Genomic DNA, 18812 nt, shown 5'->3' with positions numbered 1-18812 from the left:
GGGGAAATTGGTCAATTTGGTTAGGCCATTTATGTTTGCTAGTTGGTGCTTATGGGCGGCAGGCTCCTCCCCTCCCACAGAGACTGGGAGACTGGGGCTCTGTGTTCTTGATGATTCATTTCAAAGGGCTGACTCTCAGGTCCTTGGGAAAGACATTCTTGAATTGTAGAACTGGAAAGCTGCTTAATGAAGATTTATATCTCAAGGGGACAGATAAATAATTTACAATAGCAAGTTGCTTAAATTAAATGCTCTAAAAAAGGGAGGTCAGAGACCTGTAGTCAGGAAGAAACCTGTCTAACATTTAGTCAAGCTGAGGGAACATTAAGACTATCTTGGGCACAAGTACCACTAATAATTTTTCCCATTGCCTGGAAAATAAACATTTCCACAATGAAATAACACTTAAAAAGGAATATATCATGGAATTAAGTAAAGTATGTGTATTTAAGATTGAATTATACAAATATCTAAACCTAGAGGTAACCATATCTCAGTAATTGGAAACACGGACTATGTTAATATGTTTTAGTATTTGTACAAATTGGGAAAATATTAATGACTTAATCAATCAGATGCTTGGGATTGGTTTTGCACTTTTGTACCTTTTTGATCTGTGCCCTAATACTGGCTTTTCTGATCATGATGGGTAAATAATGTCTATTGGGTACAAGAGAGTGACTTTGGTTTGTTGATCCAGAAGAAGTGATATGAGGACATTTAACTCATGACAGCTTACCATCTCTGTCTGGCTGGGGAAGATTTAAAAAAAAAGGTAGGAAAGCAAAAAATGATTTTCCACCCTCTGGGGTATTGTCATTTTGTTTTTTCTGATGCACGATGTCATTTGCTAAGATGACCTGCCTCACTGTACTAGATCTAAATAGAAACTTTTAGAAAAGTCATTATAATGGACTTAAAAAGCAAAACATGGGCAGGTCTTGATTATCATCTGAATTTCTAGACATCATGTGCTAAAAGTAACTTTTCCAAAACTGTGCATTTGAGTGAAATAAAACTTACTGTGATGAAAAAAATGAAGGCACAGAATTTGGTGTTTTTGTAATTTTGTTCTAGCTTTTCAAAGGAAATTTGGCTGTCCCCAAAATTGCAAATCAAATACACAAATCAAAATGCCTGAAAAAAAGAAAAGGATGTAAACATTTACTTTTCAATTCACTGAATTATTAAAGATTTCAGAAATGTTTGATCTGGAAATATAGGGCTGAGAGTCTGCCAGTTTGCCGTGAGGGGAAATTGATCAACAGCAAAGAACTAAAACCTACGCGAATTGAGTGAGGTATTATTAATTTAGAACCTTTCTGGAGAAATGAAGTGAAAAGCATCTCTCTTCTTTTTATCATATCAAAAAATCCAAAAACAAAGCGATAAATATATCTAGGAAACAAAGTTTACAAGTTATTAAACTGTGTAACCTTGAGGCAGTTGGTAGTCAGCGTGTGTGTGTGTGTGTGTGTGTGTGTGTGTGTGTGTGTGTGTATACAGGTGTATGCTTGTGTGCATTACCCAAATGCTTAAGCTTTTTGTTTGGGAACTTCATTGAAAATACCCTTCCTCAAATAAAAGTGTCCTGTGATTTTATTTACTTTGGCTCTAGTTCCAGCTTTGCTACTATTTTGGTGTATGAATTTACAGTCTTATATGCATATGGCTACACATTTATTTTGTTTCTTAATAAAGTAAACATTTATTAATCACCTACTATGTGTCAGACAGTGTGATGAACACTCAGGATCTATCAATGAGCAAAATAGGTAAATAAGTCTGACCTCCTGGATCATACATTCTAATAAGGCATGATAAAGGATAAATTATAAGAAAATTATATGTTGTGTATAAAGATGTCAATTTCTGTTCCAAAATGAAAAGTGGTTTATAGTAAGATGAATGAGAGTAGGATTGATGGGTAGGAGGAATTTAAATAGGAGAGGTCAGGAGATACAAACTTCTGTGAGAGGAATCAGATTTGAGCAAAGATTTGAAGGCAAAGATGTTTGCCCAGGGGAGAAGAGCATTCCAGGCAGAAAGAGAGCCTAACAAAGCATGGGGTGGGAGTTGGGAGAATGGCTTAAGTTTGCTCAAAGAACCTCAAGGAGGCTGTTGTTAAAGGAGGGGGCAAGCTGGGATGAAGAGGACAAGAGGTCAGACACGGGGTGGGAGTGGTGTGTGTGTGGGGCAGATCATGTAGAACTTTGTAGGCCGTATACTAAGTGTAAAATTGAGAGTGATTGTGGGTACAGGGATGGTTTTTTATTTAACCTGTTGTGCAGAGAATGGAGATTAAGTGAGCAAAGGTAGAAGCAGGAAGATTTGTTAGGTGGTATTGTGAGAATCCAGGCTAGAGCGATACGGCTTAGCAGTAAAGATGTGTGTACCTGTGACGGTGGGGAAATGGTCTAGTTCCAGAGGGGCGAGTCCTACCAACAGCATTTTTGGTTGGTTTGGTAGTTTGGTGAGAGAAAGAGAGGAGTCAAGCACAACTGCATATTTTTTCCTTTTGTCCTGAGAAACTGGAAGAATGGAATAGTCATAAACTGGGTTGGGGAAGGGTGTGACTAGAGTAAGATTTGGGGGAAGAATGAGAGTTTGGTTTGGAAAACGTTAAAGGTATTAAGTAGGGAGTTGAGTGTGTAAGTATGGAGTGCAAAGGAAGAGGTATGAATGGAGATATAAATTAGGGAATTATTGGCATAATATTTAATATTTAAATTTATGAAGTAAAGAGAGGTTACCCAGAGGTGGATGTGGAGAAGAAGCAGGATGAAGGATTGGGCCCTGGGCATCTCACCCTTAGGAGATGATGAGAGATAAAAGGAAGAACCAGCATGGAGCCTGAGAAGAAGCAAACAATAAGCTAGACAGAAAATTAAGATAATGAGTTTTTTTGTGCGGAAGCTACGTGAACAAAGTATATCCAGGCATTGGGAATAGTCAAAAGAACAGATCTCACTGATTGGAAGGAAGACTGAAATCTGACCATTCAATTTAGTAACATGGCTCTTTGACATGCGCAGATGAGTGGTATGAAGTGAAAGTCTAATTGGAGTTGGCCTAAGAGAGAATGAATGAGAAAAATTGCAGAGAGTGAGTATGGACATCTTATTTGAAGAATCCTATATAATAAAATGCTAATATGTAAATCGACCAAACAGTGGAACAACCAGTCGCCATGATGTGCACTGACCACCAGAGGGAAGACACTCAACGTAGGAAGATGAGTGGTATGAAGTGAAAGTCTAATTGGAGTTGGCCTAAGAGAGAATGAATGAGAAAAATTGCAGAGAGTGAGTATGGACATCTTATTTGAAGAATCCTATATAATAAAATGCTAATATGTAAATCGACCAAACAGTGGAACAACCAGTCGCCATGATGTGCACTGACCACCAGAGGGAAGACACTCAATGCAGGAGCTTACCCAGAAGCTGGGCTCACGGCTGGCGAGCGCAGCGGCGGTGGTGGGAGCCTCTCCCGCCTTGCGGCAGTGCTAAGGCCCGCTCCCTCAGACATACCCCCCCCCCCAGGGCTCCCAGACTGCGGGAGGGGGCGCAGGCCAGACTGAGGGACACCCCCCCCACCCGAGTGCACGAATTTTGTGCACTGGACCTCTAGTGTTAATATGAAAAGCAGAAACATGTAGAGTGGGGTCAAGAGGAGCTTTTTTTTTTTCTTTCTGACAGATGCTTATACATTGATGGGGATGATTCATTAAAAAGAAAAAAATATAACGAAGCCCGGGAGAGAGGAGCATTGGCGAAGCTATGACCCTGGGTAGGTTCTGCACACATGGAAGGGGCTGGTGCAGTGAGAAGGCACAGGGACGCTCGGCAGACGCAGCTGGATTCGGGGTGCTGACCATGCCACCTCAACTTGGTCTCACTTCATCTCTCAACTCTGCTTCCCTCTGTGCGGGCTTCACTCAGCAGGCTTTCCGCAGTAATAGCTGCTGCAGCTTGATGCCGGAATCCTGTGTTTTCAGCATTCACAGCAGAAAGGAGGATTTCTTTTCCAATTGTCCCAACAAAACCTTGGACTTGCCCCACTGGCTTGGGTCAGGTCACCTGTGCATAACAAGCACTGCGACCAGGGGAGGTGATGATGCCAAGACTCAGGAATGCACCTGAGAAGAAGCCAGCAATGCACACAGCAGCAATAGAGTCATGTTTCCTTCCGGCAAAAACAACTGTGCTGGCAAAAATACAAAGCAGTTAAAGGTTCCTAATGGTGGCTCGGGGACACAGCAGACCACTTAAGGGAGTCAGACCAATATTGGCACAATGTTCTTTCTGTTTCCTTACATTATTGTAATTTAATGTCGAGATCAAAATGATCTGGGCAACCTTTAGACCCTTGGGGAAGGTTGAAATCACATATGGAAAAATAGTCATTATCTCAGAGGGAGACTTTTCTATGACAATTTTAATAAAGCCAATTATTTTCTAGAAATGTAGATGCCCTAATGGTGGCGAGGATTGCATTCAACCATGTTCACTTGTGAAATTCAACCATGTTCACTTGTGTTCTGTGCCTTTGAACATCTGTGTCCTTTAAGGCTTTAAGTCTTAAGAAAGAAATGTAGCTCCCCTTTCTGTGTAGTTCTTACCCTTACAAGGTTGACAAACCGATAACTCTTCACCTTCACTGATGACCAACAGGAATGGAGGTCATGCCATTTTTAATATTAGTAGGGGATACAAAGGATTCTTTACTATATATTAAGGTTTTAAGCAAGAATATTTTTTCTTCAAATTTTCATTTTCACTTCCTTGAAATTGTAAGATGTGTCCCCATGACCACAAGTAAATATTGGTGATATCTGGCAAATGAGATATATGGGCCTGAAACATAATTCATCCAGCCAGTTATTTATAGTCAAATAACCCTGAATAAATTATTTGGATATATTCTTGGGATAAAATAGAGCACTACAGGGTAATGATAGCTGTATAATTATTTCAGGAGTAAAGAACTGAAAAGGATATGATTTTGAAAATGAGATCCTTACACAGATTTAAATTGTTTTAAAAGTAATTTCTTATCTACACTAAAATGATTTGTGTAATATTGAGAACATTTAATTTGCATAATATTGGGAAAATTTACTTAGCTTCTGTAAATCTTTTTTTTGAAGTTTTACTTGAAAAGAAGGGATGTTAAGACATTTAATCTCTAAATAATTAAGTTTAATATGGTACATAAAACTTCTAGTAGAGTACTTAGCATAGAATAGGCACTGGATCATTTTTACTTTGCTTTTCTTTCTTGGCGGTTCATAGCAACATATATTCTAGAAGCAAGTTCCTTAGGAATCTGATGTTTAAAAGTGGTAGGCGACACTTTCATAAGAGATGCCTTGTTCTGTGGTCATTCAGTAACTAAGCTTTTTCAAAGCTCAGCTCTATTGTGATCATAACTCTTTGTTTGGAGTCAGTAGCAATAATAATGGCTTTACAAGTCAAAAAGTAACAACTACCATATACTCTCATGCTTGCTGTGTGTGAGAGAAATCAATTGATACTTAATATGTTTTCAAAAATGTAATGCTCATAGCAACACTGCAAGACTTATTTAAAAATAAGTTGCATCAGTAAGAGGACCAAGGATGCTTGGGTCATATCAATGGGGAGGGTTTTTATTTTTAAATGCGAGTTTTCAGGTTTTTTTTATGAAGATTCAAGAAATGTGTTTTTTTGGAAAAGACTTATGAAACTTTATTATGCCAAATCTCAGTAGAGAGGCCAACGCAGGAGAAAAATGAGGGTGGAATAGGGAAAGGGAGATGGCAATGTGGGGGGAAAAATGAATGAAGAGACAAGACTCTTGTTTTTGTTTTGTGGGACAAGTGTCTATAACCACGGGATAGATGGGCTTATGGAAATACGATCTTTGCTCTCACGGGTATTTGTCTAATGTGATGTTGAATATATTGTTGTGTTAAAAGCATCATTGAAGACAAATAGTGCTTGGCCAGCAGCTGAAAAGTTTGGTGAATGAATAAAATAAAGATGCATTATTGTATTGTATTTTATAATAATTCAGAGTTTAAAATTTGCTGGAGAAAGCCATTTCTTTCTCCATTAAAAAAGTATCTGTGATAATAATGTACCTCCAGAAGGCTGGGTGGTTTGGCAGAGGCCATATGACTGGGGCAGTCTGACCTCAGCTGTAATCGAATCTTCAAGTCATGTCACTCATGTCCCTGCCTGTCATCACAGGCTGGCACTCCGTCTCTGTCTCTGTCTCTATCACTGCATTTTCCGTATCACTGTTTGACATTTGTTTTAAAATTAACAGAAGCATAACACTCCATCACACACACCATGTGTGTCTGCATAGCTGCATGGCTTAAATCTAAGTAGGACTCCCTGTGGCCCCGACTTCTCACTTGGTAAAGCCTTGGAGCATCTGAATTTCCATTACTTTATTGGTGTGCCTCCTTGATGATAGAGCTTAATTTGCATATCAGTGGTACCTTTTCAGCACTGGTGAGAAATTGAAATGTTCAAGGTGAATTAATCGCTAATGTTTCGAGTTGGCTGGCGCAGCTGTGACAGTGAGGGATGGGGAAGGGGGAGCGGTCAGTGCGAGGCTCCTCTTTTCCTGGTGAGAAATGAGGGTCCAGTTTCATCTCACTGAAGTCACGCATTCCGTGTCCTCACTGTGCTTCTCTCAGGTGTTCACGTTTAAAATACTGGTCTGTAAAGGAGTGTCCGAAAGCCAGAGAAATATTACCTAATTCTGTATTTTAAAATGTATCCTCATTATTAACTTTAGACCATTACAATGAACTAGAAAGAGCAAGAACCAAAATAATCAGCATTTTCTCCCAGGTATGTGTTGATATAGGTAACATTCCAAATGTAGAGATGTCCGGTTAAGATGATGGCGGGCTGGGGGCACATGCTTCATGCTTTTCCATCTTTTCTATGTGAATAAATGATAAAAATACAGAGAGACAGGCAGTTGCATCAGTAAGAGGACCAAGGATGCTTGGGTCACATCAGGCCCTAGAAGACTTTCCACTTCCAAATGTTTACTAGGCCCCGGGACAGAGTAGTAAAGTTAGATAGGATGGTGGAGGAAGCTACACACTGGCCCACTCCCATCATGTGCCCCCAACACTGATCACCCTGGAGTCGGGTACTAGATAACTGGGGACAACCCATTGCTCTGCAGCCCCTTCCAATTAGCCAACCCACAGGAGCCCATAAACCTACCTAACCACACCCATTTATTAGCTGTCTCCAACAGCTTCAACTTGTCACCCTGCCCATGGTGCATCTCCCTGCATGGCTCCAACCTTCTCTTCAAAAAGTTCTGCCTTTCATCTATCAGAGTGTCAGTGTGTTGTGTCTGACCTCAAAATAATTTTTAGCCCTAGCTGGTTTGGCTCAGTGGATAGAGCGTTGGCCTGCGGACTAAAGGGTCCCAGGTTCGATTCCAGCCAAGGGCACAGGCTAGGATTGCGGGCTTGTTCCCCCCCAGTAGGGGTCATGCAGGAGGCAGCCAATCAATGATTCCCTCTCATCACCTATGTTTCTGTTTCTCTATCCCTCTTTCTTCCTCTCTGAAATCAATAAAAATATATTTAAAAAATAATTTTTAAATCTTATAAAACAGTTAACACAGATGTGTCCCTTTAGATCTCACAGTGGCGTGTGCTGCACCACAATAGCAAACATTTATCGGGCATCTCTTGGCACTAGAGCCTGTACGCTTGGTTATCTGAAATGGCATATATGTCAAGTTTAGTGCTTGAATAAAAACTGTTGTTCAGTTAATGCTAATCTCTATCTAAAATGTCAGACCTTATCAGAGTCTCAAGGTAGATGAAAAATAATGGGGGAAAGTAAACATGTATTAATGTTCCTATTGGAGTGTTATATAATAGGTGTTCCGTTTTAATAGTATTGAATAGTAGATAATTATGGATCCAAATATGTGTCAAACTCTATTTCAGGACATTGACAGTGATTATATATTACTTACATAATCAGCAGTGTCAGTATTACTTAAGATAAATATATTCCCCAAATAAAGTATTATTATTTAAACTGAGGAATGAAACATCTTGAGACATACAGTAGTCACATCTATAATTTTCTTGTGTGCGTTGGCTAAAACAAAACAATGTTTTGTTCTACAGATATTTCCTTGAATATGCAACAAACTTCTATTTTTCACTTCCGAATGCTCAAGCACAACTTGCTCTGTGACCTTTTCCATGATTCTCCCCTCCACCACCACCATCCTCTCCTCTCTCTTCCCAGATAGGATAGAACCAGTGGTGTATTGGTAAACTGGCTGGGGTGGGAGCGGGTGCTGGACTAATTGAGACTGGAAATTTCTGTGATTTAAAATGCTCCTGCCATGGCCACTTGTAAAGATGGCTATGTTTAACAATCGGCTTGCAAATTCCTGAAAATTTAATGGTCTCTCACACACTGTTGCAAGCCACTTTCTGCAGGATAGAACTCTCCATCCTTTATTGTGCTATTGTTCCCTGCACATGCCCCATCATTAGCATTTTTCATGTTGTGTTTCAAATATGCTTTAAAAATGTTTTTATTGATTTTGAGAGAGAGAGAGAAAAGGAGAGGGAGAGAGAGAGAGAGAAACATCGATGAGAGAGAACCATTAATTTGTGCCTCCCGTGCACTGTACTGGGGATTGATCCAGAATTTTACTGTCTGTTTCTTATGTAAGACTTTAAACATAGTGAGGGTAGGGATAATTTCTTGACCATCTTTGTAGTCCTGGTTTAATGGTGTACTTCTTACTCTAAGGATTCAACATGATCATATGTAGTTTTCTAGTTCCACCATAGTGTGAAGGTATTCCCTTAAATCCAGTTCTGAGCAAAGAAATTAAAGGCCACATCATTACCCAGTAATGCATGTGGGCAGTAAACATGCTATTTCCTAGTGTTGGCAAGAATCTCCACCTGTTGAATTAAGCACTTTAAACATTAAATGAGACCCCTAGTTCTTCCCAGTGTCAGGAGGTTCTAATACCTAGAAATGAATATAATTGACATAGACTCCATTCATTTATATTAAACTCTTGTTGCCCCACCACCCCTACATTTAGGAGAAGTTTTATGCTTTGGATATTTGACTTCTTCAGTTCCATAGAAGAATCAAGTCTTACTAGCATTTCTTTTCCACTAACAAATTTTGAACTAATTTTTTTTTGTGCCAATTTTCTTCTATTTTCACAAAAGGAGCTGGTGGCTGGTCTCCACTTGTGTCAAACAAATACCAGTGGTTACAGATTGACCTCGGAGAGAGAATGGAGATCACTGCCGTGGCCACCCAAGGCGGATATGGGAGCTCCAACTGGGTGACCAGCTACCTCCTGATGTTCAGCGACAGCGGCAGGAACTGGAAACAGTATCGACAGGAGGACAGCATCTGGGTATGTGTCTCCACAGAACGCATAGTCTCTCAGGGAAAGAGTACGGTCACCCCAAGAAACAGAATCTTTAGAATCACTTAGAAAATATTTTTCAAGAGAAAATACAGTAATATTTATTTTCTAATACATTTTATGATCTAATTTGTGAAACTACTGAATTTTAATTTATTTCACAGAGTCCTCAGAAATTGAAAAAAATCTGATTAGTCCACTAAATAGTGTGAAAGTCTAAGAAATAAAACATGTGTAAAAATATTTGTTTTTTTCAATAATATAGTAGTTTTGTACTTTTTAAAAGGTTGGTCAAAAGAATTTATCTTTTATTTTCTCTGATGACTCTGAGATTTCTGAATAAGTCACACCCCCATTCCCAGTATATGGAGGTTTTTATAGATAATATTGGAGTATTTATTATTTTAATATATGATTTATATATAAACCATTCTCTAGTGTTTTTAAAGTGGGTAAGTATGTAAAATGATATGTTTTGTGGACAGTGGCACAGTTCCTATAAGAGAGAGATGGACAAGGAGGCAGTGTGTAAAAATGTGGTGGTATTTATAGTTGACTGATTGTATATAAATGCCTGGTGGAAGAGGGAAGCTAAAGGAAGTTTGCTTGGTGGAGAAGCAAGGACTTCTTTGTTGGTGTATAAAAGTCTTAATATGGATCTTTCATTGGATAGGGACAACATACAGCAATCAAAGAACTATATTTTCTCCCTCAGGCTGAGCTGCCAGAACCAGAGAAAATGAGTAACTTAATGAAGCATTATTCTTAGCACACAGATAATTTGGAAACCTATTTGGGCACAGAATGATAATTTTCTTTGATCAGTCAACTGCCTTTCTTTTGAAACTTCCTAGAACTCCTTTATACATAATAAACGCGCTGAAGAAATGGACTATGATTCACTCACCTTTGTATCTCTGAAGCACTTGGTGGCCATTCCTTGCATTTTATTGGTGTAAATTGAATTGAGAACTAGCCCTGTTCTTTCTCTAGAGAGAACAACAGTCGGGCTGGAAGAAGTTGTTTATTGGCATTTTTGAGAAAAGCTGCCTTTAAACCCAATGCAGGTTGAAGTTGTGTATAAGAGCGAGAATAACTGGATATTATGGTTGAATTAATTCCATGAAAATCATTCAAACTGGGGGTAAAATAAACAGCAATTATGAACCAATAACAATGAAAGCTTAATGAGGTATTTATTTTAACTAGGAGTTTGAATAGTTTTTTTACTCTTTTTCTAAATTGAGCATTGGATTTTAAACTAGATAAGGAGTGGCAAAAACATGCTAATATTTAGCTGTGTTAAGTAAAATGTATGTTTGACATTTTTAAAGATGGTAGATCAACCATGAAAATTGTTTTGCCATTCCTCAAGCGTGGGAAATGCCAAACCAAGACAGTGCCATTTGCCTTTTTTGGTTACTCCTATTAAAGGTGAGGTGCTGAGGCTGAAGTTGTGGAACAAATAATACCCTTACCTAATCCAAACCAATCCATGTAAAGACAAATGGCATCTAGCACAATTACCAGTCAAGGTAATATTTTTTAGTACGTACTGTCTTCACCTTTTGAGTTTGAGCACCCTGTACCTTCTAACTTAATATTTTTTAGTACGTACTGTCTTCACCTTTTGAGTGTGAGCACCCTGAAAATAGAGGCTGTACCTTCTAACCGTTCATCTCAGCATCATTTCCCAAGTCCTACCTGTACCTGGCATGTTGCAGAAAAATACTGTATGTTTTGTTGGATGAATGCATGAAGGAATGAATGAGTGAATGATGAATAAGTGAAATTTTTTTTGTAGGGTCCTTTTATGATCACAGTAACTAAAAGTGACTCCTCCTTTTAGTACATTTACATTGTACCAGTTGAATAAATTTAGAGTTAGGATGGTACATTTCTCTCTCCCCTATAAATTAAGAACTTTTATTTATGAGGGAGGGTTTATCTTTCTCATCTTTGCATTTCTGGCCTTCATCACCCACTGTGGCACAAGATTTTTGTTGAGTGGATTATGGAAAAAAATGAATGAATGTATTTGAATACATTGATCTCCTAACGTGTGCTTAACCTTGTGCAAAATTCTGGGAGGTATTAAAAGAGCTCATGTTAATGTCAGGAAAGATAAAGCACGTCAGAGCAAATAAAAAATGATTCAGAGGAGCATGCAAGTATGAGGTACAGACTTCTAGAGGTTTGGAAATTGGCATAATAGGGAGATCACTGGGACTGAATTTGTCAGAAGAGCAGGGTTTACTTTGGTATTGAAAGAAGCATTATGACTTAGATTATGGAAGGATCAAAGAAACTATTCCATGAAGCTAGACAAGGGTGAACAAACCATGGACATTAGAGATATCCAGTTTCCCATGTACTAACCAGTGAGACTGCTGGTCCAAATGGGCTGTCAGGTGTGGGAAGGTCTGGATAATACTTTTGGATGTGATAACGAAAACTTATGGATAGCTTTGAATGTCAAGATCAAAATTAAGACTTGGTACATCAGTTACCATGACCACACATAAAATAGGTTAGGCTCTGGTGTAGATAGAACCACCCTAAATCCTCAGACCTTGGTGATTCACACACACACACACACACACACACACACTCTTGCTACTCTTCATCCCGGGTGGGTTGCCGAGTTCTGTTCTCCTCCACATTCAGGCCTCACTCTGAGGGAGGCACACTTTGTGTGTGAATCTGCTGTTTGCCAAAGCAGGAAAAATGCAACTTGGTGACATTCTCACCAGAATAACACAGATCACTTCGATTTGGATTTTCTATTTCCGCCAAAGAACAATTTTCAATTAATGTACATAGTAAGGAATGTAGCAGTTTACAAATATGTATTTCCTAACTTCTTTTTCTTTTTTGTATTTTTTTGCCTAGTTTTTCTAGATATTATGGGAGCTATACAAATTAAACAAAACATGCCAATTTTCTTTAAGAGCTTCACAGTCTGCTCCAGATGATACAAATAAATCCACGAAAGAGACTTAGGAAACACATAAGGCATTACCCGAGTATGTGGTGGAAAGAGAAGAAGAGATAACTGTTACAAATTTAGAAACAAATAAAATAAACCCATCAACATGGATTGAAATGCAGTGAGGCTGCCTCGTTCTCTCCTTTGATCCCATTTCAAGCACTGGAGAAACAAAGACTTCTGTGTACCTGAAAGAATTAATAAAACACCTGCTGCTTCTTCCAAATAATCTTTAAAAAGAAGGGCAGAATATTGTATTTATTATCATACAAGTCATGTGCATGTTTCATAGAACTGTTAACTTGACAGATACATGATATTTTAAAAATTACACCTTAAAATATTTCTTCAGCATAAAATTTATAGTTCAGTGCTCATCAGTATACTTTGTACCAATGGCTTTACCAGATGGCATATAAATATTTTCCAAAAACTTAGAAAATGCAAGCCACTAAAGTGTTGTTCTCAAATTGAAGACAGAATAAACTCCCTCACCATCTATGATCAAAAGACTTTTTTAAGTCAGTTTATTGTAAAGGATTGAAAAAGTAAATGTAAGATATAATTTTCAGTCATCTAAGAACAATTGCTGAAATTTCATGAAACTAGCATCTTAGAAATTATCTTAAGTAGATCCACATGTGCAGGCACTTTATACCTTGAGGCCAAACTGTTTACATTCTCTCTGGTACAGGCCCAGGATTCTTTCACGCCGCAGACTGTAAGGACGAGGAATGGGATGGCCCCAATTTTATGAATTCTTTAAGGAAATATGATTGTTATGCACAAGAATAGTTTGCTTTTTTAGATAGATTTCAATTGTATCTGATTTTTCAAACAAAAAATCTTTAGCATATTTCTAAAGTTAGTATGATTTTGTTTTTTAATTAGAAGTGTCTGTCGTTGAGTTTGGGTGGTGAAAGACATGATTCCCCTGTGACATAAACAATTGGATGGAAGTATCACCTGTCAGACGTTATTTATGTCATTACTATCCCTTGAATGATTGACTTGTTAACTCTAAGCCGCACAGGGCAGAAACACTACCTGCAAAGATTTAAACATGTATTTGTCTCCAGTCAACCCACTGGGTGGTTTTAGCAGGAAACCAGAGGAGGCAGAAATACAGGTGGAGGTGTGCTGTGAGCTTGGTGCACTCCCACCTTCTGAGATGCATCTCTCGTAGCCCTGTCCCTGTGGTGAGCCCTTTGTTGAATGACCTCAGCTACAACAGTTATTTGTGGTGATTGATGTAAAGTACAACAGTACTAATGCCACGTATGTCACGGCAACTCATCAAGCTTAATGCAATGCAGTACTTGCCTCAGGACTGGACAAATGCCTAGAGCTGTGGTCGGCAAACTGCGGCTCGTGAGCCTCATGCGGCTCTTTGACCCCTTGAGTGTGGCTCTTCCTAAGCCTTAGGAGTACCCTAATTAAGTTAATAACAATGTACCTACCTATATGGTTTAAGTTTAAAAAATTTGGCTCTCAAAAGAAATTTCAATCGTTGTACTGTTGATATTTGGCTCTGTTGACTAATGAGTTTGCTGACCACTGAGAGCATGCGTTAAGCTGCTTCTGCCTTCCCAGGGAATCTCCCATTTATATTTATATTTAACTATGAGTTCTCCACCTTTTTGAAAATGAAAATGATTAACCTACTATTATGAGGTTAAAGGTGGCTGCATTTGGGTTTTTAATGTGAAATCAATCATGAATCGAAACAGTTTACTAGGTACCTTCTCTGTCAAGTAGTGTGGTTTCTTTCACCTTGTTGCATTTGTGCCCATTCGATTACATATTATGTCAGTCCCTTCTCATAAACTTCTTTGGACACACATATGGGAACTTTATATTGATATATAATATACAACTAATATGTGAATGCCTATGAATTGTAGGTACACATTATAACTATAGGATAAATGGTTATGTTGCTCCACATTCTTCAAATTGATCTGTCTCTAAGCAAGCAACTTAAAAATTATTTGAAGAGAGTGAGTAGAGTTAGCAGTAAACTTGATTTGGTTCCTTCTTCAGACTGCACACTTACATTCAAGATCATTCTCAAATCATCAACCAGAGAATAACATGTTTTAAAACTATTTTACAACTTGTGCTCACATTTTACCATGTGACAGTTCAGCGACAACAACATCAACCCTTTTCTCTATTCCTCTTGTCATTCCTGTGATGTGATGTCACTGATGTCTACTTGTGGCTTTTTCATTCCCCAGTCCCAGGAGGCTACATTTGTAGTTCTTCTCTCTTGGAAACAATTCTTTCCTTTTGAAATGTTTCTTTATTGTTCGTTAAAACCTAGACAACTGGGTCTTCTAGGAAATGAATGCATTAGGCTCTTTTTCCTGGTTTTACATTTTAATTTCCAAACTTATCCAACATATTTTAATCAGATAAGTGGATAGAAAAATATATAAAGCTAGAAAGCAGGAGATAAGATTTGGCATTAATACAACATAGTCCTTAAAAATCTAAGAGAATCTTACTATTTGTTATTTTTCTTAATTTTTTTTAAATCCTCACCTGAGGATATATTTTTATTGATTTTTGGAAAGAGAAGAGAGAGAGAAGAATGGGAGAGAGAGAGAGAAACATTATAGTGAGAGAAACATTAATTGGTTGGCCCTGCATGTGCCCCGACCAGAGACTGAACCTAAACCCACAAACTTTTGGTGTGTGGGATGACGCTCTAACCAACTGAGCCACATGGGACAGGGCAAATCTTACTATTTTTAAAAAAGATAATTCAATAATGTGCTTAACATAAAGGTGAAATTTTAAAATCAGTAATTTATCTTCCTACATATAAATAATGAAGTAGACAATATAAAAGGAATACATGCTTCACTTATAATAGAACCAAGAATGAGTAAATATCAAGGAATAAACTTAAAAGTAAATGAAAAAGATATATGAAAATAATATTTAGAATATTAAGAATGTAAAAGTTCTCGATTAAATACAAGGACATAGCTGTTTGGAAATAGGAAACAATATTATAAAGCTACTCATTTTAACATGTATTTGTCTCCAGTCAAATAACCCACTGGAGGGTTTTAGTACAATAACCCATAAAAGTGGAATCATTCCTAATTTCCCATATAAATAGTGTATATGAGAAAGTAGATAAGTTAGGAAAAATAACAGTGGTAAGAAGCATCTACATGTTAGGAAAATCTTCTAAATCTGTATTAATTAAAACATGATACTGGCACATGAAAATATCGTGGAAGGAACAGAAAAGAAAATCCATTACTAAGTCCAAATACATTTAGGGATTTGCCTAAGATAGATATAGCATTGAAAATATGTAAATTAGTCAATATGGAACTTGGTAAGCTATAGCTTCTAGAAAATAACATTTTTATAAAACATTTTTATATCAAAATAGATTTCAGATTATTTGAATACTTAAAAACAATACAGACATAGAAAAGTATTAAAAGAATACACAGGACAACGTATAGATAAAAATATAATATTGGAAGGGGCATGTCTTTCTAAGCAAGAGAACCAAACCCAGATGCCATAGAGGAAAAGATGAAAAATTAGATAATATTGAGAAAATGCTAGGGAAAAAAGTAGCATAACAACATTAAAAGAAGGAGTATGAATTGAAAAATATTTTAGCCTATGTGATGGCAATGCCCACTTTGATTCACCAGCAGCGGTCTTAGACTAAGATCCATATTCAGACTGACTATGACTGATAGATTCATTCACCTGCAAGTTTATTATATAAGAAGGATAAAGGACAGGCAACAAACAGCATGTACAGCAACAGCGTTCTGGATGCTCAGTTATGCTGAAAGCTTCTAAATATGCCAACACCTTGAATTGGGACAAACATGGTCACAACAGACAAGGCTGAGTGGGTGGGACTACCACAGATCGGTAGAGCCATCAGCTCTAGGGTCCTCTATACCTTGCAAATGATGTAACTCTTTGGAGATACGTGCCAACCCTGATCTCCAATGTACCTGCATCTTGTCAATCACAAATTACTTACTGATTACAGGGTATGTCTGTGGTTCCCAAATTTTACTGCACATTTTAATTCTGATTCCCAGGTAGCATCCAAGCCAATTAAATAATATTTGGGATTAAAAAAAATGTTCCCAGGTGATTTAAAGTATGGGAACAATTGGATTAATAAATAAACAAACTTGACAATCAAGTACAGATTTTTAGTTTGGTAGAAACATAATCCCCTGATGCCAATTCATCTTAGATCCAGTATACATTATTTGATTTTATGTTGCAAGAAGGATTTGGCTAAAGATCTAGTCTAGGCAAAACAAAAGGCTATATAACCTGATGTTAACTAACCCTGTCCTAATTTCTTTAGCATTTAAAGCTATGCGATAGCTATGTAAAGTTATTTAAATTTAAAATTTTATTAATAAAATGAAACAAAATTAAAAACAAAGTCTCTCAGTCATACTACCCACATTTTAAGTGCTCAGTAGCCAAATTAAGCTAGTGGTTACTGTATTAGCGCACTCCTAGGACATCCATCAGCACAGAAAATTCTATTAGTACATATACAAAGCATGTTTTTAAAGTAATATAAAAAATTGAGTTTTATTTTGTTTAAAATATATACAGGCAGTTCATAGAAAGGAAAACATTTAAATATGTACAATTGTTCAACCTTATTCAATATTGAAGAAATGCAAATTAAAACAAGTGTCAGGTAACACCTCCTGAAAGAATGAAACAAATGTGAATCTTGGCACTACAGTGACCTAAGTTTCCAAGTTGTATATAAAAAATTAATGTCTTTTATTTTAATGGTTTTGTATTAAATGTAATAGATGTTCTTAAAAAATTTTAACTACTGCATCAAAACCATGGTATTATGGATCCTACTGTTTAATAGGAAGAAGATAAAAAATGAATTTTAAAGAAAAGCATTTTTAAAACAAGAAGAAAGAACATTTACTAAATACTTCTTATATGCCAGGCACTATTCTACATGTGTTATATATATTTATTCAACTCACTTTCACAACCCAGTGAATTAGGTACAGTGATGATGAGCAGTTGTATTGAAGAAAACTGAGGGCTGGTGAGGTTATTTTCCCAAGGCCACGTAGCTAAATGGGGCATGGTTTTGATCCCCAAGAATCTAGCCTAAAAGTATTCCCTATGCAATATGTTCAAGTCTCATGTGTTAGTGAAATCAACATTTTGAAGGAGAACTCAAATGATTCAAGACTGGAAAACACTGCCATGGGCATGGTGAGAAAGGCACTTTCGAATTCTGCTGGTGGGAGAATACACAGGTCCAAACTCTTTAGAAGGTAATGCATGTTTTTAGTATATTAAAGGAAGGGAGTCCAAAACAATGTTGGTTAATGCTTGAAATCTATCCAAATATATAATTTACACCAAAAAGCAACTGGAACAACTCCAGGGTTTATCCTGCAAGTTCGCTTGCACTCTACAAAGGAAACATATGCAAGGATTTTCATTGCCTATAATAGCAAAATAACATTGATCTAATACTCTGGCAGTAGCTCACTTGCTTAAGTATATTATAGTACTTCCTCATCAATGGAATATTTTTTTTTCCTTTTCATTTTATTTCTATTTTTAAAAAAACCTTTATTGTTGAAAGTATTACATATGTTCCCCTTTATCCCCCATTGACTCCTTCTAGGCTTCCCCAGCCCCGCTCCCTCCCCACAGACCTTCACCACCCTCTTGTCTGTGTCCATGTATACAAGTTCTTTGGTTGATCTCTTCCCACTCCCCTACCATCCCCCACCTTCCCTCTGAGATTCAACCATCTGCTCCATGCTTCTCTGTCTCTGGATCTATTTTGTTCATGAGTTTATTTTGTTCACCAGATTCCACATGTGAGTGAGTCTTTCTGTGACTGTCTTATTTCACTTTGGAATGATTTATGGCCATCAAAAACATGATATAAGAACATATTCGCCATTTCTGAGTGAATTTGTAATGAGCTGTCATTTGGTACTAAAGAATGAATCATAAGGAGTTAAGAGGAAGAGATGAGGGGCAATGGATGGAATATATGTTTATTTAATAAGCACAGGTAAACATTAGGTTATATGAAATTTCTAATGGGATAAGGAACAAATGTAAATTAAAATGAGTATCAGGTAACACTTCCTAAAAGATAACAGAAGAGAATGGAGAGGAAATAGTCCAATTATTGCATTTTTAAGAAAATAGGTAATGGTTATTTCCTGCTTGTTATATGACATTATCTTCTATCATTTATTGATAATAGAAAGTCTATGGGAGTTATCAATATGAACCCTCATATATTTATTTTATTAGTAATTTAAAATATATATTTATATTTATACAATGGTTG

At 37.2% G+C, this 18812-nt stretch overlaps 1 protein-coding gene across 2 annotated transcripts in view; it reads left to right on the top strand.

The window, feature by feature from the left end:
- The window catches only part of CNTNAP4 (contactin associated protein-like 4), a 244719-nt gene that overhangs the window by 62654 nt on the left and 163253 nt on the right, over window positions 1–18812 (top strand). For both annotated transcript variants that reach the window (XM_005862607.2, XM_014536737.1), the window contains exon 3: window positions 9245–9438. In XM_005862607.2, coding sequence (XP_005862669.1) covers window positions 9245–9438 — 194 coding nt within the window. The remainder of the gene's footprint in view (window positions 1–9244; window positions 9439–18812) is intronic.

Source organism: Myotis brandtii, unplaced genomic scaffold (genome assembly GCF_000412655.1).
Source record: "Myotis brandtii unplaced genomic scaffold, ASM41265v1 scaffold165, whole genome shotgun sequence".
Lineage (NCBI taxonomy): Eukaryota > Metazoa > Chordata > Mammalia > Chiroptera > Vespertilionidae > Myotis > Myotis brandtii.
Note: the sequence above shows the minus strand (reverse complement) of the source record. Positions and strands in the feature narration are given on the sequence as shown.